Source organism: Chelonoidis abingdonii, chromosome 1, assembly GCF_003597395.2.
Source record: "Chelonoidis abingdonii isolate Lonesome George chromosome 1, CheloAbing_2.0, whole genome shotgun sequence".
Lineage (NCBI taxonomy): Eukaryota > Metazoa > Chordata > Testudines > Testudinidae > Chelonoidis > Chelonoidis abingdonii.
In genome coordinates, this window is record NC_133769.1 from 141,891,490 (window position 1) to 141,913,563 (window position 22,074).

Genomic DNA, 22,074 nt, shown 5'->3' on the forward strand with positions numbered 1-22,074 from the left:
GCTCATCACATAGTCTCATGAATGTGTTTTTTCTCATCCAAAAGTTCTGCAGCCACTGCTCATTATTCCAGACATGTATCATGATGTGATCCCACCACTCAGTGCTTGTTTTTCGAGGCCAAAAGTGGTGTTCCACTGTGGTCAGCACCTCCGTGAATGCCACATGTTGTAGCTACTACACATAGCAAGATCAATGTTACACTCCTCTTGCCTTTGTAGTTTAAGAAATAACTCCACTGCCACTTAGGATGTGTTCATTGGAGTGAGCAGCGTACTGGTCAACAGTTCAGGATCCACTCCTGCAGACCAAAGAGGCAGGGTGCGCAGTACACAAACCGTTGAAAAATGGTGCCAGATGTGGACGGAAGCACAGGGATTGCTAGGATGCAAAACAATGCATCACAGGGCATTGGGACAGGACCCAGGATGTCCCGCGACTCCCTCTGCCTTCCCCACGGGCGGCTCCAGGTCCCAGCACGCCAAGCGCGTGCTTAGGGCGGCATGCCATGGGGGGCGTTCTGCCGGTCACCAGGAAGGCGCCAGGCGGCTCCAGTGGACCTTCCATAGACGTGCCTGCAGATGGTCCGCTGGTCCCGCGGCTCCAGTGGACCTCCCGCAGGCGTGCCAGGTGTGCCAGTGGACCCCCCTGCGGCATGCCGCCCCACTTGGGGCAGCAAAATGTCTAGAGCCACCCCTGGCCTTCCCACAAGTCTTAGCAGCAAAAGAGAAGGAAGTGCTCTGTGGGATAGCTGCTCAGAGTGCACCGCTCAAAATAGCGCTGCAAGTGTGAACATGCTATTGCGCAGGCAGCTGTCAGTGTAAACACACAACAGTGGTTTCCCTTCTGTGCTCTCTGAGTGATGCTGTAACTGCTGGTGCTGGAACTCTTCCAGTGTAGACATGGAGACTGATGTGCAGAGGTTGCAGCAGAGAGACAGGTGGCAGCAGAAGGTGACTGACAGCTGGAGAGGCTAGCGAGGTGATGAGCAGAATGAGTAGCTTGTGAGGCAATGAGGAACCACAGCTGGTGGGGCAGCCAGCAGAGAGGAACCGTGGCTGGCGGAGCGGCCAGCAGAGAGGCACAGTGGCTGTCAGGGTGGCTAGATGGTGAGCAACAGCAGCTGGCAGGGCAGCCAGCCAGAGCAAGTGCAAACAAGGTGCCTTCTTCCCCAGGTGGGAAGTGAACTCACACAGATGCACCTCTGAACCCTCAGTCCCCACTGACCAAGGAGAATCACTGTGAGTGGGGGACGGCGAGAGAACAGAGAGGGGCACAGAAAAGGAAACTTTGGTTGTAGAACTCAAGAACATGAGGCGGAAGGCACTGCCCCACGCACGCTGGGGTGGGTGTCCTATTGTATATAATTCTTCACTTCATTTTCAGGCCTCTGGCTCTGATCTTGTTTATAAACATTGCCTTGTTTGAGTGTTTAAATATCATGAAAGAATTTGGTCCCAATTTTTCATTAAAACTGACGCTGGAGACAGGCAGAAGATGAAAAATTATTCACACCTGGAAAAATACCTTACAATGAGAATTGAAAACATTAATTTAGCTGACTCATTACTGGAATGGGGAAGTTGCACCACACCTATCCATGTGCCATCAGATGAATGCCACTTGTGGTATTTTCCCTAATTAATGGCGGGTGACTTCCCTCCGTTCATTAAAAGTGTCTTTTTTACACTCAGACTGTGCTTGTAAGTGGGGAAGTATTGCGTCGCAGAGGCGCCCAGGGGTGGTGTGTAATTTTCCCAGGTTACTGGGTTGGGGCTCGAGATGGTTCTGTGTTGTATTGTTGAAAAGGAACCCCTAGGTATTGAACCCAGCCCTGGTTGCTGCTGGCTCCACCTGGCAGAAGAGTTACAACAACATCCACAAAACAGTAAGAAGGGTCCTGAATACACCCTTCCTACGCTCGTAAGTGGATGTCTTCATAATCCAATCGATGACGAGGAGAAAGAGAAGTGGTGACAACAAGCATCCTTGTCTGACTCCAGTTCGCACCTGGAAGCTGTTAGTGAGCTGCCCTCCATGGATCACTCTACAGTGTATACCATTGAGTGAGTGAGTGAATACACCCTTCAGCACTAAGCAGGCCACTAAATAGTACAGTTGGGGCACTAAAGGGGCCTCTGCATACACCTTTTGGAGAACTAAATGGAGCCCTGAATTGTCCATTTGGGACCCTAAACAGGGCACCAAGTAGAACATTTGGGGCACTAAACAGCCCAGAGCTAAAAATACCTGAAGGGAATCCCCTTAAGAAAGGGTTTGAGAGGGAAGGCAATGAATATAGGCTTGAGGGCTTCTTTCAGTGGCTCCCCCTTAGGACGGGGGATTTTGCTCCCTCCTTCAAGCTGTCAGGGCTTGACAGAGCTGTCTCACACTGGAGCTCTGAAGAGCAGCACATAAAATGAAACCAACCCTGCTGCAAAACCACACACACATGCTAAAGGGAGGGGTGGGTGTGGGTGCTGGTGCTGTTGGGAAGAAGAGGTAGAACGGGTTAGACTTGCTCCAGTCCCGCCCCCAGACTTCATTGCAGCCTCCTTTCCACCTGATTATGCCACAGATGCCTCAGCCAAGTCTGAGATGTGTTGAGCTGTCTGCTCTCTTCCTCTCTCTTCAGCCACAGCTGACTGGGAAAGTCCATTTGGGACCTGCACTGCCCCTTTGCATGGACATCTGTGGACAGAGAAGTAACAGAGGCCCAGCAGCTGGGTGAAAGTAGCCAGGGGGACTGCAGAGGAAACATCCCCTGGAACAAAGTTGTTTGCAAAAATAAATACCAGGTAACAACTTAAACAAGTGTTGAAGGAAGGGTGCAGTGTCTCAATAAGTAGCTCCTCTTCCTCTCTTCTCAGTGTGTTGCAATGCAGCAGCCAGGATGCTTCCGGTGGTGACTGAATTCTGTGGGGACAGGCTTGTTAGACAGCAGTGTTGTTTAGGCGCTGCCCTGCTAAGGATGGCATCACTGCAGTGGGGCCTGGCAGCTGGCTGACCTGGCATCAAGAAATTCTGCTAGGGGCTAAGGATGAGAGAGTGAGTGACAGCCATTTCCTATCCTAATCTGCTGTGTGGTGTGGCTTGGGGCTGTTAAACAGGGGCTGTGTGTCACCCAGGAGTCTACTATATTGGAGAACTGTGTGTGTGTGTGTGTGCATACACATATGTATAAAACACATGCTCAGGGTTTAAATTGTGTGTGTGTAGTCTGTGTGTCGCAGGGGGGAGGGAGAGTGCTAGAAGCAGAGGAAAAGTTTCCTGTTCACCCCCTGACAGAGGTGGGCGTGGAGGGATGTTTCTCCCAAACTCCCTGTTTCTTGGCTGTTGTGATGATAGTTCGGCATGCTGTTTCAATCTACTTAACCACTGTGTGTGTGTGTGTGTGTGTGTTTTGTATGTGCATACATATATATTGCCTAGTCAGGACTCAATCACTGGACAGTGCTGTCTGACTTTCATATTATGAGGCAATACTATCTAGTGTTTAGGGGAGGACTGGCAGACTTCATTCTGTTCTTGGCTTTGCCTCTGATTCACCATAAGACTGTGGGCAACTCACTTAACCTGTCTGTGTCCCCACCTTTCCCAGCTGTAAAACGCTAATACTAATACTGTTGAAAAGTTATATGAGATACTTGGATGAAAAACTCCATGTAAGAGCAAAATACTATTATAATGGTTCTGCAAAATGCTTTTTGGCGCTTTCTGGATGAAGGATATTTTGTAAGTGTCTGTGCCAACAACACCGTGACTAATATTGTTATTTAATGGGTTTTATTTATGAGCCAAATGTTTCTGTCATGCTAAGATCCAGATAAATATGGTCATAGTGAAATGACTATTCTGTGCCTTTCTTTGCTGAGTTAGTTTTAGGATTCAGAACGGTAGCCGTGTTAGTTTGTATCAGCAAAAAGAAGGAGGACTCCTTGTGGCACCTTAGAAACTAACCAATTTATTTGGGCACAAGCTTTTGTGGGCTAAAGCCCACTTCATCAGATGCAGGCAGCGGAAAATGCATCCGATGAAGTGGGTTTTAGGATTGTGTAGCTGTTTTTCTCAGTGCACCTTCTACTAATGGAAGAGACATTAACTTAGATTACAGGCTAATTATTGTGTTCACTATAGTGGCTGACCAGCAGAGTACCCAATGAAACCAACAGCAATGCTAACACTGATGCTTGCAAAAAGGTATTTGTCTAGTCCCTTAACATTTTGGTGCCAGAGTTGCCCTCCTGTATCACTGGTATGGCACTGTCCTAAAGTAAGCTTTCCTTCTGGTTGCCTCAGTCTTTTGAATGGAGCAGATAGGAATTTTGAATGTTTTTGTGACTGTACAGTTAAGATATTGGAAGACACCATTTACCATCAAAATATGAGTTGCTTCTCACTGCAGCATCAATAGGTCAGATTTTGGCTGTTTAAAATGAAGTTCAGATTATTTCTCAGTCCAGTCAATGATCTGACCCCTCTGTAACTGTCCTTGTCAGTATTTTTAATCTTCAATGGGTCTTTCATCTAAAGACACACTTTCATCTTTTTTATTAGTTTAACATAGTTTTTTGTGGTTAACAATGTTATTATCTATTTCAGCAGACTGTGAGTTACTTTCACTTTAGTTACGGAGTTTGTCCCATTTGAAGTAGATTAAATTATTCTGTTCTACAATACAGGTAAACTCCAGCTATTCAGAGGTCTCAGGAGATGTCTGAAACCCTCAGATAATGGGAGGTTTGGGTTACTGGGGACTTGCCCCGTAGCGCTCAGTAGTGTAATTGCTATTTTTTAACTGCAGACTATTTAAAGGGTGTAAATCAAAGGTCTATCTTCCGAAAACAGCTTAGAATCAAAGCAAAAAACTAAGCAGATAAAAAAAAATGACCCTTCCATCAATATTTCAAGAGCCAGGCCCCATACATAGCATCCCTGCCTGCAAGAGCTTACAGTCTTGGTAATGATATATGCAAATTGCTGGCAACTGAATAGGTGCTGAAGTTCGTTGGTCGTGGTAATAATGGTCATTCATGAGTCTGTCATCTCTGGATGTCTGAGTTCACTACTGACTTTAGTCACCAATGAAAGAAGTGTACTGGTCTTGGGCAGAGGCCACTCCTTTTGTGGCTTTGGGGTGGAGAATGATAGGAAACAGCAGGACTTAATGCATCAAGAAGTACTATCTGCAGCCTTTTCTTGTGGCTTATTTTCAGTTTGCAAGGTGAGCAAGCAACTTTCTGAGGCTTTTCTCTGGCTTTTCGCCTCCCACTCTGGCCCCACTGACATTTTCTCTTATGTTTTGCTGAGTGGAGGAATGGTAGCTACATGGAGAAGTGAAGAACATGCTGCTTAGCTAGTCTTCCCCTCCATGTGGTCCCAGTGTAGCTTTTTCCCTGGCACTACACAGTGGTTGGAGACTTCTGACCTTTTTTTAAATTTTGTTTTGATTGTAAAAACAGCCTAGTTAAACCTGAATAACAGACATAACCAAGGAGATCGCATTTCATAATACTGATAATAGGCTAAACTCTTAGGTCCTGTTTTCAGGAAGAATCCATCTAATAATGCTTTGTAAAGATAAGCAGAGAATGCCATGTGGCTGCTTCATGAACTGAAATATATCAGAGACTGGATCCAGAATCTTAAAAACTTAATGTGCCCTCCAATTTGCAGGCCTGCCAGGTGGTTGCAGTGGAGCAGGTGGTCAGACAAGGTTCTGTTGGAGACAACACAACCCAGTGTGTTGGTGTGAAAAGGGGACAAGATATGGGTGTACTTCTTAAAGGCTTCAGTCAATTCCTTGCAAAGCCCAAGGGACCTTTTTACATCATGTTAATGGAGAAGGATGTCGTCAGTAGCAGTGGCATGTAGGTGTGGCAAAAAAAGTTGACAGGATGAATGAATGCAGAATTCTTCTGGAAGTGTCGCTCACCATTTTCAGAAGAAGGGTGCATAAGTCACTAGGGAAGCTGACACCCTGCCCTGCCCTCAGAGGCTGCTAATGGTTTCGTCCAACAACAGACCTAGTGCCACTCTGCTTGATTTAACCAGCTATGAAAGGCATGGGTCCCACTCACAGGTAGCAACTGGAAAGTCCCTCAGTGCATAGGTCCAGTGTGAGGAAAATCTTGTTGAAACTCAGCTAGAGATGATGCGGCTGTCTCTAGACACAGATCTGCCCCCTTGGAAACAGCCATTCCAGGACAAATCTGATTAATTTTATCCACAAAGGAGATACAAAACTCATCACAGTGATTAATATTTGACTGTGTTTCCAGGCAACAGCAGCCAATCCTGGCCAGACTGTACATCACCCAGAACAATCTCCCTGGATGACATTTTGCAAACACTACTAATAGAGAAGAAAATCTTCTTTACTTCCATGACAGCCATGCCCCAGGTTTTTATAAGCTCTCTTCTCCTGCTCATGCAGATTCCAATTACTCTCTCTCCATTACTCTCTTCCCTCATTGCTTCTCCATCCAACTCTATTCCTCTCTTCCCCTCCAGGTAGTCATTAACCTCCATTTTTCTGATTCCTCTTCATCCACCTTCCTTTCTGGTTTTGACACTTGGCTGCCCCTGTTCCTCTACTCAAAACTGCTCTCCATCATTTTCAGTGCGGCCTCAGAGGCCACATCGCAATCTTGCCTAATCTCTCAGTCTCCCATTTCCTTGCTGTCACTGCCTTGTCTGAGATTCAGCCCCAGATCAATTCTCCCACTTGCTAAAATGGCCTCTCACTTGTCCTCTTTTTCATTAAACACTGCTTCCTCTGTGATCTTTGGAGAAAATCCCATGTCTTCACAGAGTTTCTCCACTGTAAAATCATTCTTTCTTCCTTCATTTTTGCCATCCTCCTGGTCAGGCAACTTCACTTCTCCACCCTAACTGAATCCAACACCTGCAATCCCAGATACTTATTCAAGGCCTTTGACTCCTTCATAAGCCCATCCTCCTACCCCCACCCCCAGGATATTGTGAACTTTTTCAAAAAGAAGATTGAGAAGATCCAATGTGACCTCACCTCCCCTTCTACCCCACCTACGTATTTTGCTCAGGTCCATTCACAAGATTTCTGCTAAAATAGTCTTCTGTTTCTATTTTTTTCCCCATGTCACTTTCCCCTCACTTCGAGTCTCTCCACTGGCTTCCAGTTCTCAACCACATAAAATACAAATTCTGTTTTTTTTTCCTTTTTAAGCCCCTTCCGAACTTTGTTCCTCTATATTTGTCTGCTATGGAATATTATCATGTTGCCCTGACCCTGTTGCTCCACAGGGCAGCTTTGATTGCCTGTTTGTCTGCTTCTCCCAAAAGAAACTTTACATGTTTTCATGCAATACCATATTGACCAGAGCACCCTCCTCACACAAATCCATAAGATACCCTGTCCTTCAAATCCTTCCTCCAGGCCCATTCTGACCTGGATACCTTCAGAAAACTGCCAACTGCAGGCCTACATAACACTTGTTCTTCTAACAGTTTTCTTTATCTTCCCTGCCTTGATTCTACAAATCATTTTTTATACCCAGTTGTTACATCTTGTCATCTTTAGATTGTAAAATCTGCGGCATTACATTTGTACAGGACTGTACAATGGGACTCTGATCTTGGTTGGACCTCTGGATGCTACTGTCTGTCTAGTAATAATATGTGACAATCAGTTGTTTTCAATGCAGTGATCAGTATTTCAGCCACATGTGTTTCATTTGTTATAGGGCCTCTGTATGTGCCAGTGACCTGTGAGGATATTTAGGAGACATTATGGATAGCTAAGGACAGGCCATCATTAAGCAGTCCACTTACTGTACGGTACTATCCCTTGGAGACAACTAAAAGTGACTCACATTTATCAGTCTTCATGGGTAGACAATAAAACAGGCCCTCCAAGGTCAGGCAAAGGTGTGTTCTGACTTCAAAGTCAAGGAGGTGAAAGTCAGGCCATCACAAAGGTGTAGTCTTCACCTAGACTTTCCCAATCCCAATCCATAACCAAGTGGAGAAGCGTGCCCACCTATCTACTTTGAGCTTGAAACCAGCTAGATAGTTTACACCAAATACACACTCTGGCCCAAATTATCCACTGGTATAATTCCGTGGATGTCAATGGAGTTAACTCAGCAGAGTATTTGGCCCACTAGCTGAAATCCTCATTTAGAATCTTTCTTCAATTCACTATGTTTTATAAAGAAGTAAATAATTTGCCCTTCCCTGTGTATCTGATGGCACAGGGTTACTTGTGGTGCAACTTCCCCATTCCAGTAACTAGTCAGCTAAATTAATGTTTTCTATTCTCATTGTAAGGTATTTTTCCAGGTGTGAATAATTTTTCATCTTCTGCCTGTCTCCAATGTCAGTTTTAATGAAAAATTGGGACCAAATTCTTTCATGATATTTAAACACTCAAACAAGGCAATGTTTATAAACAAGATCAAAGCCAGAGGCCTGAAAACGAAGTGAAGAATTATATACAATAGGCAAGATTTTTTAATATCTTTTAGAAACGTCTTGATCATTAGCACTTCCTCAGGGAAAGATGTGAAAGTGCATGGACTGCTGAACTCTGACACTTGGGAGCACCTCTATTGATCATCTTCCAGAATAAAGCTTTAACCATCTTTAATGAACTCGAGCGCCAAAAGTGCTGAGCTGCTAGAAATGTATTACAGACTTCTGTATCAGACAAGAAAATGCAAACGATATCTTAGATAAAATTAAAAGATACTGAGCGGTGGGGATTGAGTATTTTAGGAACTAGTGCTAGGATATGCAGCCTTTCACCACAAGATTGTTCATTTGAATGTGGTCCAGATTGGTAGTGAATTAATATTGTTACCATCTGATAGATGTTGTTGCCCCTTGGTGGGTTGTTTCCATTATGAGGGGAAATTGATAATGAGTCAAGTCTTTCTTGGGTTCAAACCCGCTTACTTACAAAGATGTACAAAAAAGTCCTGTTTCTCCTAAACATAATAGAAGCAAACAGGAGGTGGTTTCTTTGTTTCAAAGTCATTCCAACCATTCTTTTGCCCCTAAAGAAGCTCTTTCTTTTGGCTTCCACCCAGGGCTACAGTCATCAGTACTTCTCTGTCTTTCTCCTGGCTTTCTGGTCACTTCCTGTTTCTGACACACACAAACATACCAATCAATGCCCCAGTCCCTGCATTTGCAATCAGTCTCAGGGAAACCTCTCATTCTCCCTGAGCTAGTTCTTGCTCGGGCCTTCCCAAGTGACTCAGTGCCTTGGTGACTTCTGTTACTTCAGCTATTTTATTCCATAAAGGAGCTTAATTGCTTCTTCCATTTAGCCTGAAAGGCAGACAGCATGCTCGACAACAAGATCTGTGATTGTCCATTGATCAAAAGACATGTTTGCTAGCAGCCACCTACACCGTGCAGCACAATATTCAGTGGCCGCTGTAATATGAATTAGGATTTCGTTTGGGTGACTGAGTGTTTCTGAACTATTTACAGCTAGCACTCCCAGTCCGTTTCCTAGTGGTCAGGAGTTAACACCACACAAGAAAGCCACCACCCCGTGATAGTAACTCTGTTACCAGCCTCTTCAGAGACAAGGGTCCAGGTTTTCAGAATTGGTCGGCCCCCATTAAGCCACTGAGTTTAAGTCACCAGGGTTTCAAAAGTGCATGCCAACAAATTCATTGTTCTCAGTAGGAGCTTAGCATGTTTAAACAGCTGGCCAATTCAGCTTGGGACCTAAACGGGCACTGAGCTCCTGTGAAAATCTGGATATAAGGCTTTAATGGTCTGTTGTGACCAAACTCCCTTTTCAGTCCTACTGGAGGTCTCTCCAGGTCGGGGATGAATCACATTAGGGAAGAGGACATGTTAATCCTGCTGTTGCACTTGTTCCTTTGACAAACAGAAGCAGTTAGTCTCTTGAGCTATCAGTCCGACACCTTCTTTAGGACCAAATTCACTTTATTCTCTCTCTCTTGTTTTTTTTTTTAACAAAGCTCAGATAAAAATAAGTTAGATCTTAATTATGATAGCTTCAATAGACCTAACAGAGTGTAAAACAGAATATGACAAAAGCTCTGCTAAGAGTTAATTTTAGTGGTTATCTTGACTTGTCTGACCAAAAGGTGGAGTGATATTTACTTGTCAGTTCTATGAGTAACATCATATGCTGACGTGCCCGATAAGCGTGTCAGATAGTCATGGAGAAGGAAGTAACTTTTATTTTTGCAAAATTATGACTGTCAATAATCCTACACTAAGTGGAGGGAGATGGACCAAAAGACTTAAGGTATTTTCCACCTTGTCATGTCTATGACTGTATATCAGACTGAAATCCTGGCTCCACTGAAGTCAATAGGACTTTAATGGGGATGGGGGGAAAGGATTCTGCCCCATGTATTCAAAGGAAACAGAGAATGGCAAAAAGTACTTTTATCAAATGTATTAATATTAAGCCTGATTCTGCTGTTGCTTGCACTAATGAAAATAAGGAGTAACTGCAGTGAAATCAATGGAATTACACAGGTATAAAACTAATGTTAAAGGAAAATCAAACTACTTTATGGAATTGCATTTAAAAAGGGACATTCAGCAGAGCAGTATCTAGATACTGTCCTTATATTTCAGTCTTTCCCCTACCAGTACTTTTTTAAAAAACCCTTATATATTGTTTTTTTAATTCATTTTCTACTGTCTTTCAGTTTTGCAAACACTGAAAGCATTTAGCGAGAGACCTCACACTGCGGTTAGGCTGAAATTAACATTATGTGTTTCCCGCACATCAGTGACTTGTTCAGAGTCACCACTAACAGGAGGGCATGTGTTTTATTTCATTACATAGGCCCGGGTTATTCCATCAAGCCACCACATTGGGTCAAAGCTGGTGTGGGGCTGCATCACTGAAGTGGGTCTTACCCCAGTGTAGCACACTGCAGAAGGGTCAGCATGTGCTCCCCTATGCAGCTAGTCATGAGACCAACTCTATCTAACCCCAAGTGAGAATGGATAAGCTCCAGACAGGGACTGGCTGGGTTATAAACATGCGCAGGCCAGAGCACACGTGCCTCTTCCCTAGAGCATGTAAATAATCCCCCTCCTTTCCTCGCTCCTCACTTCCCAGAACAGGGAGATGTATTAAATTTTGGTCCCCGGAAGTAACGGTGAGGTGAACTGCTCCTTGTTCAGTTCTCCTTATTCACAGGCACAGGTCAGCCTCTTATGGAACCTGTGGAGAACTAGTTTTTATGACCTTTGACTATCTCATCGAGAGGGAATTTAGGATTATATTTCCACTTGCAAATAGTGATGAATTAAACGTCCATTCAGAAACCATAGCAATACATTCCTAGTTCCTTGTGATACCAGGATATGTTTCTGTAGGTCTGACCAGGAACCAGAAGCACACACAACCTGCTAATCAAATACAGATAAGTGGATCTGTGTGTATACATTTCACACGCCTTGTTTGAAATAGCCAAGCCACACAGAACAAACAGTGTTGAGGTCTTTTTTTATACCTCATGTTCCTGTGTTAAGATGACAGTAAAGATACACGGTGTATTGTATAAAAGGGGAAAACAACTGTAACAAACAGAGGGTATAATCTACCCTAGGGTTGCCAGTTTTGGTTGGTCAGATTCCTGGAGGTTTCATCACATGACATAATCTTTAATTCCTGGACACTCCAGGACGATCCTGGAGGGTTGGCAACCCTAATCTACACTGCAGCTGGGAGCATGCTTCCCAGGTTAAGCAGACACACAAACGCTAGTCGTACTTGAGCTAGTCCTTAAAAGTAGCAGCATAGCTGGTGGGTAGCAAGGGTGACAGCTTAGACTGGCCACCTGAGTACAAACCCATCCGGACCACAGGTAAGTACTCAGGCCCAGTACCTGTGCTACAGCTTGTGCTACCCCCAGCTACAATGCTGTTTTTAGCATAGTGGCTTGAGCAACGCTGGCATTGTCTGTCTGTCTTTCTGTGCTGGGAAGTGCACTCCCAGCGGCATTGTAGACATATCCAAGTGCAGGGTTTCCCAAACGTGGGACACTATTTCTGTAGAGGAAGCCCCTGGCGGGCCCGGCCGGTTTGTTTACCTGTCGCGTCCGCAGGTCCAGCTGATCGCGGCTCCCACTGGCCGCGGTTCGCTGCTCCACACCAATGGGAGCTGCTGGAAGCAGCGACCAGTACGTCTCTCAGCCCGCGCCACTTCCAGCAGCTCCCATTGGCCTGGAGCAGCGAACTACAGCCAGTGTGAGCCGCGATTGGTCAGACTTGCGGAGGCGGCAAGTAAACAAACCAGCCCGGCTTGCCAGGGGCTTTCCCTAAACAAGCGGTGTCCCAAGTTTGGGAAACACTGTCCTAGGGTGTGTATACACTGCAACATAAACCCAGAGTTAAAACTCAGCCTCAATCCTAACCCTTCTTCTCTTCAGACATGAGTTGCTCTAACCCAGGGCTGGGACCCAGGGTCCCAGGACCTCACAGGGTTAGAGGGTCCGAGCCTGAGTCAAGCAGGGGACCCAAGGTTTCAAGCCCTATTGCTGTGCAGTATAGACAAAGCCCTACCACACTTATGCTCTGGGAGTCTGCCAAAAGTATTCCACAGCCCCATGGGTGGACTTTCTTTGTCCTCTGGACAGTCAAGTTCAGCAGACAGTCAAGTTTTCCCACACTGCACCACAAACAAAGAGCTAGCACAGTCACAGTTTGGGAGAGTGCTAGGAAGTCTCAGTTTTGGGGATGGGGGGGTGTTGACCTGGGTCAATCTAATGCAGTATAGATGCTGGAGCCCGAGGTTGGGACACAGGTTTCAAAAATTCCTAACCTGGGTTTACATATGAGTGTAGATGTTCAAGACATAGGTTAACAAACCCAGGGTTTGATACCTCAAGTTCCACTAACCCTGGGCTTACATTTCATTGTAGACATACCCTTAGAGGTCTAATCCTCACCTATATAGTCCTTTCCCATATAATCTGTTCCACTTACTTCAATGGGGTGACTTTCATGAGAAAGATCACTTCCAAGAGCAAAAGTATGGAGAATCAGGCTCTTAACTGCAGCAACTCTAAACATAAGAAAACTGAAGTGTGAAGTATTTTTTGAATGAACAGTACCTACAGCTGAAGTACCAAATAACCTGAGAAATGCTTATAACAGGTCACAGACTGACACAATTAATGTGCATGGATCAGCTCCACAGATGTAATTAATTGGTGCAGCTCCACTGAAGGCTATGATAAGGCTGGCAGATATATTTCACTGAAAATTTTTATTATTAAAATGGATTTTTAACCAAAATGAAAAATTTAATCTTCATGAAAACTTTCCTTTAGGTTACATTTTTTTCAATGAAAAAATAGAAACCAAAAACATTTTGAATTTCAAAAAACTGAAACACCAGTTTTTGATATTCAAACACCAAAAATTTGTTGGTTCCTGGATTTTGTTAAAAGCCTCAAAAAATCCATGGAAACCTTTGCAAAAAGAAACCATGTTTTCAAAATTTTCCTTGAAAAATAATTGGCATTTCATTCATCTAGGTCTAGTCAATGGAGCTATGCCATTTTTCATCAGCTGAAGATCACCCAATGTATCAAATCATTCTGAAATCAGTATGGAAATAATTGAAAAGGTTTTTGGTTTTTTTTGAAAGTCGTCTATTTTATCTAAACCTTTGCCAATAACTGTTTAAATCAGAGATAATCTATTACTAAAGCTAAGTTTCAGTAACATACCGTACTGATCAATATGATCCAATCTATTCCAGTCAGGGCATAAACTGAATGTTATATCTTTCACTAACGTGACATCACATTCTGAGGATTCACATTTGCCTTCACAGTTTGGCACAGTGAAACATAAACACATTCTGACATTAAATTCAGACAGCTGGAGGTTGCTTCACTTTGCTTGGAAGTCTGCTCTTCTGCTGTCTTGATCTTCTGCAGGGGCGGCTCCAGGCCCCAGCATGCCAAGCACATATTTGGGGCGGCATGCCGCGGGGGGTGCTCTGCCGGTCGCCGGGAGGGCGGCAGGCGGCTCCTGTGGACCTCCCGCAGGCAAGCCTGTGGGAGGTCCACCAAAGACACAGGACCAGCAGACTGCGGAACGAGTGGACCCTCTGCAGGTATGCCTGCAGGAGGTCCACCGGAGTCGCCTGCCGCCCTCCCGGCAACCAGCAGAGCTCTCCCCACGGCATGCCACCATGCTTGGGGCGGCAAAATGTCTAGAGCCGCCCCTGATCTTCTGGCCCTATTTACATAGTATTCCTTGTGATCACTGGTTTTTGAAAGAACATTTTCTGTTTTGAAAAGATGTTAATGAAAGGAATAATGCTGTACCTGCTAATCTCACCACTGTTAATGCACCAGCATTTATAAAAACAAACGTAGTTGCAAGTAGTGGCTGACAGTCATTTCCATCTGATGGCTCTTTGGCAGAATGTTTGAAATGAGCTGGGTGGCTCTTGGTTGTGCTCACTGTGGGCATATAATCACAAACCATAAACTACCACCACGGCTAGCACATTTGTTAGTTCTCTCAATGGAAAAGCATTAAAGCATTAAAAGGGCCATGGAGACTGAACTACCCTTTCATTCCTATGCTCCTGTACAAACCTCCCAAGGCCCTGGGTATTTACTCATGGGTGCTGACGTAGGCGTTGCCACAACTGCTGTGCTACAGCACCCTGGCTATCTTGGGTACATCTACTTGAGCGTCAATCACACCCTGTGATTTCAATACACACGTAGCCCTAGAGACGCTTATTCTCCATGCCAGGGATGAGGCATTTCGGTGGGCAGTGTCAGAGAACCTAGCACTGATGCTGCCCATGCCATACATATCCCGTGCATAAACAAGATATTGGTCTCCTAGTCTGCTGATCTGGCATATTCAACACTTTATATGTTATGATATAAGAGGGATATGTTGCTTAATCTCTGTAATAGAGGCATAGTATTCAGAGGGGAGAAATAAAGAAAAAAATCTTGGGTTTTTTTTTGCTATTCAGATTATTTTCTAAGCAAATCCTTTAGATCAGTGATAGTCAGACTGAGGGTCACATAAGTTGCTCTTTAATGTGTCTCATGAGGTTCGTTGCAGCACATGGCATTAAAACACTGTGTAGTTTAATTATTAACCAATCAGCATGTTTTACTATGTTATTAGCCAATTGTAATTGATAAAATAATAATTCTTGGTCACTCATTTTGCTGTGAGAATAATATATATACACTAAATATTTCTCCTGTCATACTGTTTAAATATGAAAATACAGCACTGTAGTAGATGAAACGATGAATTCATACTACTGTGGCTCTTTTTGGGTAACGATCGCTAATTTGGCTCCTGAACCACGGAGGTTCTTTAGAGTTCCTGGTCTTATATTTTCAGATACTGTGCACCCACAACTCCCATGAATTTCAGTTAGATCAGTGAAAATTAAGATTGGAGATTGTTCTAAAAGATACACTCAAACACAAACAGGAGTTATCAGCTTGTTACTCGAATGAAGGCAGCGTTGCCAAGACTTTATCACAAGTCTTGTGATATTGGGAAGTTTTTTTTTTTAAAGCACCACCTGCTGTAATAAAGAAATTACATGAAAATCTCAGCTTTCAATTTTTTAAAAAAGTAGGGTTTAGCCCTCATGGTTTCAGAGAAAAAACTTGAAAATATGACCTTTATGAACCATAAAGACTCAGAAACCAGAAGGCAAATAAATAAAAAGAAGTTCTCATTTATTATTTTTAAAAATCCCATTATTTTTGAGGCAGTCTCATGATTTTTGAATACTTAGACTTAAGAATTCTGTGGAATTCTTGGGCTTGTGTTATGCACGAGGTCAGACTAAATGATTGCAATGACCCCTTCTGGCCTTAAACACTAAGGATTTCAGCTCTGAGTATTCAGCACTTCTCAAACTAGTCCCTAAATGTCTCAGGATTCAGCAGCTTGTGAGAAACCTCAGCCGGCGTAGTTCCATTGCATTCAACGGAGCTAAGCCAGCTGATGATATTTACACCAGTTGATGCTGTGTAGCTCAATGCTTGCTGCAGGGCTGGAGTGGAAAGTCAGGTCTGTGCTGATCTATTGAAGTCAGGGAGGGAGACAACCTGAATTTGTAAGCAGACAATTAGTTTTCTTTAATGGATGGATGCTTGGATAGATCCATTTTATTATTTAGAAGTGACCTTGAACTAATTAAATTAGCCATCCAATAACATGCAGCAAACTACAATTTTTCATCTCAGCTATTATCAGTGTTTGCAAGGTGTCAGCACACTATAGGAATTCAGATGAACAGGACTAGATGTGAAGGCAGCTCTATATATTAAGGGATTTAATGCAGCCTCTAATTTCATTTTCTGCTGGCTGGCTTGGAGAGCCCTGTGACTTTTGCTTGCTACATAGCTAGTGTACATGATAGTTATGGAAGGTGGGTCTCCAGTGATGCAAATCATTTTGTTTCATGGTGCAGGTATATTTTGAAAGTAGGGTGGAGTGTTTTTAAATCATCAGTTCTCCTATGCCAAAAGGTAAATATTATTATCAAACAATGAATGGCATCTTTTTATTGCAGCAGTGCTTTATCTGTTCCCATATTTCTATTGCTTCATATACCATTGACTATTAAGTTTTATTAAAGTATTCTCCTTTTAGAGTGAGTCTAAAGAACGTTATAAAAAACACAGGAATTGAAGCTTTTTGCTGTGGTGCTCAACTTGGACTATTTCTGCAATTGTGGTTCTTTGAGAAATCATTACAGTTCATAGTAAAGGACAGTTTGATTAATCTATATTCCCTGGGCCAGACTGAGATCTCATTTAGACCAGTTTTACACAGGCGTAGCTCTAGTTACTTTTGTGGAGTTACATCCGATCTACAGCAAGGTTACTGAGAGCACAGTTTGAACTCAGCCGACCTAATTTTTATCTCCTTTACACAGGCATAAATCCAAAATAGCTCCATTATAGTCCATGGAGTTTCAGCAGTGTAAAATCAGTGCGAGAGGCCAATCCAGCCCAGATTCTATACATGATATACTATTAAACTTTAATTTCTTGGCTATTTTAGCTCCCTTCACTATCACCTCTCCAAATCCTACTTCTTCAGACTTCAGCATGGGCAAAATTCTGCTGCCTTCCTTCTCACAGAAGGACACAGCACCACATCACTCCTCCAACTCCACCAGTTCATTTCAGGATCTAGTTAAAAAAAACCCCTCCATGGACTTCTACAATATACCCTATGAGCTTTGGTTTTCTCTACTCCCCTGCCCACTCCCTCTGATCATTTATCAGTGGCTTCCTCTCTGTCCCTTTGTGTAATCTTGCCTCTCAGTATTATTATCATTTATCATTTGTATTACCATAATGCCAAAAGTGGCAATGTAGTGCCGGTATTAGTGTAGTGCCAGTATTACTGTAATGCCCAGTCATGGACTAGGGCCCCATTGTGCTAGCCCAGTGGTTCTCAAACTTTTGTACCGGTGACCACTTTCTCAAGCCTCTGAGTGTGACCCCCCCCTTATAAATTAAAAACACTTTTTTAATATATTTAACACCATTATTAATGCTGGAGGCAAAGCGGGGTCTGGGGTGGAGGCTGACAGCTTGTGACCCCCCCATGTAATAACCTTGTGACCCCACTGAGGGGCCCCAACCCCCAGTTTGAGAACCCCCATGCTAGGCGCTGTATGAACATAGAACAAAAAGACCAAAGACCTTATTGATGCAAGATTCCTGTCTTCTGAGGCTTTTACCTTTCTGTGTTGTGTTGCTGTATATTTTGCTTTTTAAAGAAACAACACACAGGCACAATGGAGTCCAAATATACACCTTTACTAACCAAATACAATAGGTGTGACTTATAACTTACACACAGTGCTGCTTTGGCAGGGTTCTGGTTACAGTAGAACCGCAGAGATAAGAACACCTTGGAGATGGAGGTTGTTCGTAATGCTGAAAAGTTCATAACTCTGAACAAAGTGTTATGACTGTTCTTTCAAAAGTTTACAACTGAACATTGATTTAATACAGCTTTGAAACTTTACTATGCAAAAGAAAAATGCTGCTTTTAAAAATGAAACAAGCACAGAAACAGCTTCCTTACCTAGTCAAATCTTTTTTTTAAACTTTCCCTTTATTTTTTTTAGTAGTTTATGTTTAACACAGTACTGTACTGTATTTGTTTTTTTCTGCTGCCTGATTGCATACTTCTGGTTCCCAACAAGGTGAGTGGTTGTCTGGTCAGTTTGTAACTCTAGTGTTTGTAACTCTGAGGTTCTACTGTACTTCAGAAACATAGAAGACAGTTAGCACCGCTAGAGGGCTCACAAACTACTGAAAGGAATACTACCTCGTTCTTACAGGCTATATCGGTGGAGGGCAAACTACGGCCCACGGGCCAGATCCGCCCTCTCAGGGCTTTCTGCCTGCCCTGGCCCCGCACCACTCCTGAAAGCAGCCGGCACCATGACTCTGCAGCCTCTTGGGGACGGGGAGGGGGAGGGGGCAGAGGGCTCTCTGCACTGCCCTTACCTGCCCGCCCCCTGCAGCTCCCATTGGCCTGGAACGGGGAACTATGGCTAATGGGAGCTTCGAAGGTGGTACCCACAAGTGAGGGCAGCATGTGTGGGAGCCGCCTGCCCCACCCCAACCCCAGGAGCCACTGCTGGACATGCTGGCCACTTCCGGGAGCAGCGCAGGGCCAGGGCAGGCAAGGAGCCTGCCTTAACACTGCTGCACACTGCTGCCACTCTGCAGCTCCTCGAGGTAAGCAGCACCAGGCCAGAACCCTCACCCTGAACCCCTCCTGCACCCCACACCCCAACCCTTGCCCTGAACCCCTAACCCTCTGCCACAGCCCTTCTGCACTCCAACTCCCTGCCCTGAGCCCTTCCCTGCCCTGAGCCCTTTCCCACACTCCGCACCCCCTCTTGCACCCCAACCCCCTGCCCTGAGCCCTCTGCCGCACCCCACTGTCCTGCACCCCAACCCCTTGCCTTGAGGCCCTTCCTGAACACCACACCCACTCCCACACCCCGGACTCCCTCCCGCACCCCAACCCCCTGCCTCAGCCCTACATTCATGGCTCTGCATACAATTTTCGCACCCAGATGTGGCTCTCGGGCCAAAAGTTTGCCCACCCTTGGGCAATATGCATTCTCAGGAATCAACCTCTGCATTTGTAAAGCTCCTATTACTGTAATATCTAGACTTTGTTACATTATTAGGACTCAAAATGAGCTCTGTTATGATAAATAGTTTCCCAATAGGGGGCATTATCGTGTGATTACATCTAGAAAATCAGAAAGCTCTGCTCTCAGGAAGTGCTTGGTGGGAGAGGCCAGTCCCTATGGAGAGAGGACACAGACAGGATGTTACACTGTCTCAGCTCTCTCTCTTTTTATGCTTGAACACTGAACGAGTTATCTCCAAAGTGAGACCAAACTCTTCCTCTCAGACCCTGTTTTAGCCACCAGTTACTGTCTTGCAGAAGAACCCCGCAGGGTCTTCTTCCACTCTGTCCCTTGGGGACTGTCTCAGGAAAAAGTTTAGTTTTGGGGCATGCCCTGAATGTGGTATTACTCCAGCTCATTCTATCTCTCTTGGTAGGGCAGGTTGTAGCCTGGAGCCTTATGTGAAGAAAACATTGATTTTGGCTGCTGAGAGTTTGAGCCAGGGTTCTGTCAGCTCTAATGTCCTGCAGGGATTGAAGCTGCCCCAGCAGAGAAGTTGTTTCCAAGATTGTGCCAGCCTAGGCCATTAAGGGCCTTAGAAACTAGATTTTCAAGGGTACTCAAGTGCCTAAATTTTTTTAAAAGCACCTGAATAGTTTAGGCACTTAAATCCTAGGCCAGATTGAAATCAATGTGAGTTAGGCACTCAATCTGCTTAGACATGTTTGAAAATCCCATTAGGCACCAATCTGCAACTTTAGGTGCCTAAATATCTTTGTAAATCTAGCCCTTAGTGATCAGGACAAATACTCAGAACCAGAACTAGAACTAAATGGGAAGCCAGTGCAGGCTAACAAGAATATGTGTTACATGCTCTCTTAGACCTGTTCCACTGAGTCTATGTCTACACTACACAGCTGTGCTGCTAAAAGTCGCTGTTTGTCAGGTCTCCTGCTGACAAAAAACCTCCACCCCCAACAAGCAGCATTTGCTGCCAACAAAGCGCTGTTCACACTGGTGCCTGTCGTCAGCAAAACCTTTGACTTTCAGGGGAGAGTGGGGTTAATACCTCTGAAAGATAAAGCTTTTGGTCGTTCAATTGCCAGTGTAGACATAGCCTTGGGAGGCAGGCACTGTGGAATGGACAAGCTGCAGGTTTTTTTGGATTTCACTTTCAATCCCAAGTACAGTCCACTGTTATACTTCACTATAATAGAAAAAGGGGACTGATCCCCTCTTATCCACGCTAGTTTTACATTGGAGTAATTGCACTAAGTTCAGTGAAGTTACTTCTGATTTATACCAGTGTGTGATCAGACCTATTCTCTTTAACAGACCAAAATATGGAAAGAAACTTCACATGAAGGAAATAAAACTATGTCTGAGCCGTAGGCATAACATTTTAAGAAAAATCTTATCTTTTGCAAATCCTCTTCTCTTTGCACTGATGCTCTGTGAAGCATAATTTCAATTGGTTTAGATAGAAAAAGGAAAACAAAATCCAATATTGTTTATATCAGACCACTCAGAATAAATTAAGATAAAAACCATATATCTCCAAACTTTTGATGAAGAATATTTTCTTATGGGTAGCATAAGATACATTTTTCCAAACACTGCTGGGAAAAGGGTTTGGGTACTACTCAAAATATCAACTCAAACACGCCAAGAAAATGGACTGTATAATTGTTTTTACTGTTCCAGTGAATATTCAAAAACACATGCTGTAAGGGGCAGCCTAAATATATATTTCAAAATTCCATATGTACTTTTTCTTGTTCTCTCTCAGCTCCATTTATTTCCTTTAAAAAAAACTGGTTCATCGACTTCCGTCAGTCTTCATTACTTTTGCATAAGAATATGCCATATTCCAAAAGCTTAAGGGACTGCATGCAAACTATGATTCTTGGCAGTAGATATTTAAGCAGAAAGAATGCCAAGTGAGTACTTGTAGTGAGTATAAATTGTTCTTTTCCTTTTTTTTAATTTGCCCATACTTTGCGTTTTCTTGTTGTTCACATTAATTAGTTGTCTACATTGCTCATTAAGCAGGCTGATTTTGTGTTGAGATTCCTTTCAGTCATAGATCTTTTTCCCTTCCTCATTCACCGTCCCATTTTCCGTGTGTTCTAGTGTGGTCTATTAATGGAATAGATCATGGTAGGCATTTTCAAAAAGCTTTTTTCTTCTCCTAGGCTTCAGTGGCTAATTAAAGAGGTCGTTGCTAAGAGATGATGGAAAGCATCATTGAGAGGCTCTGATGTGCTCTCTTTCTTACCTTTGGCATACAGGTTTTGGACCAGAGTTTGGGAGTAAATGGAATGGCAGCGTCCCAAAATACTTCTGTGACCAGACCTGTGACAGCAGACAGAATAAAAGGGGACTGTGCCAGCCCTGGGCCACTAGGAGATACAGAGTCAAGCAGGACAGAACGGGACCCAGGGCAACAACTAGCCATGTTGGGGTTCTTTCAGATCTGTGATGTGGAGGGCAAAGGCTTCATCACTCGGCATGATATGCAGGTAAAGCAAAATTGGTGAAATGATGCAATACAATAGTTTTACCATATACAACACCACACGTAAAATGGAAGCTCAAAGGAAATGTAAAATTTATAAAACTCAAAGCAGTTGATTTCACTTTTCACTTAACCTGGTGTAACTCCACTGACTTCACTGGGGTTACTCCTGATTTACAGCAGAATGAGAAATGTGTTTAGTCCATTTATTTTCGCTTACAGATTTTGTCAACAAATGCCATTCCAGGCCATTCACTCTGCTTTCCCCAACCAAAAAAAGGGTACAAAACTCAGTCAGAATGTATTTCTAAATATACTTATGCAAACAAAAGAGTATTCTATGTTATTTTGATATGTTCACATTGTGCTTATTAAATAAAT

The 22,074-nt window shown here is 43.8% G+C and overlaps 1 protein-coding gene across 2 annotated transcripts in view; it reads left to right on the top strand.

Annotated features, from left to right (window-relative positions):
• The first annotated feature begins 2,579 nt into the window (after positions 1-2,579).
• The window catches only part of CRACR2A (calcium release activated channel regulator 2A), a 94,089-nt gene continuing 74,594 nt past the window's right edge, over positions 2,580-22,074 (top strand). Inside the window, exons 1-2 of one of the 2 annotated variants that reach the window (XM_032775740.2) lie at positions 2,580-2,796; positions 21,467-21,697. In XM_032775740.2, the coding sequence (XP_032631631.1) occupies positions 21,497-21,697 (201 nt within the window). In that variant the 5' untranslated portion in view covers positions 2,580-2,796; positions 21,467-21,496. Of the gene's footprint in view, positions 2,797-2,984; positions 3,047-21,466; positions 21,698-22,074 lie in introns of those variants that run through there. The other variant, XM_032775741.2, reaches the window with a different exon arrangement.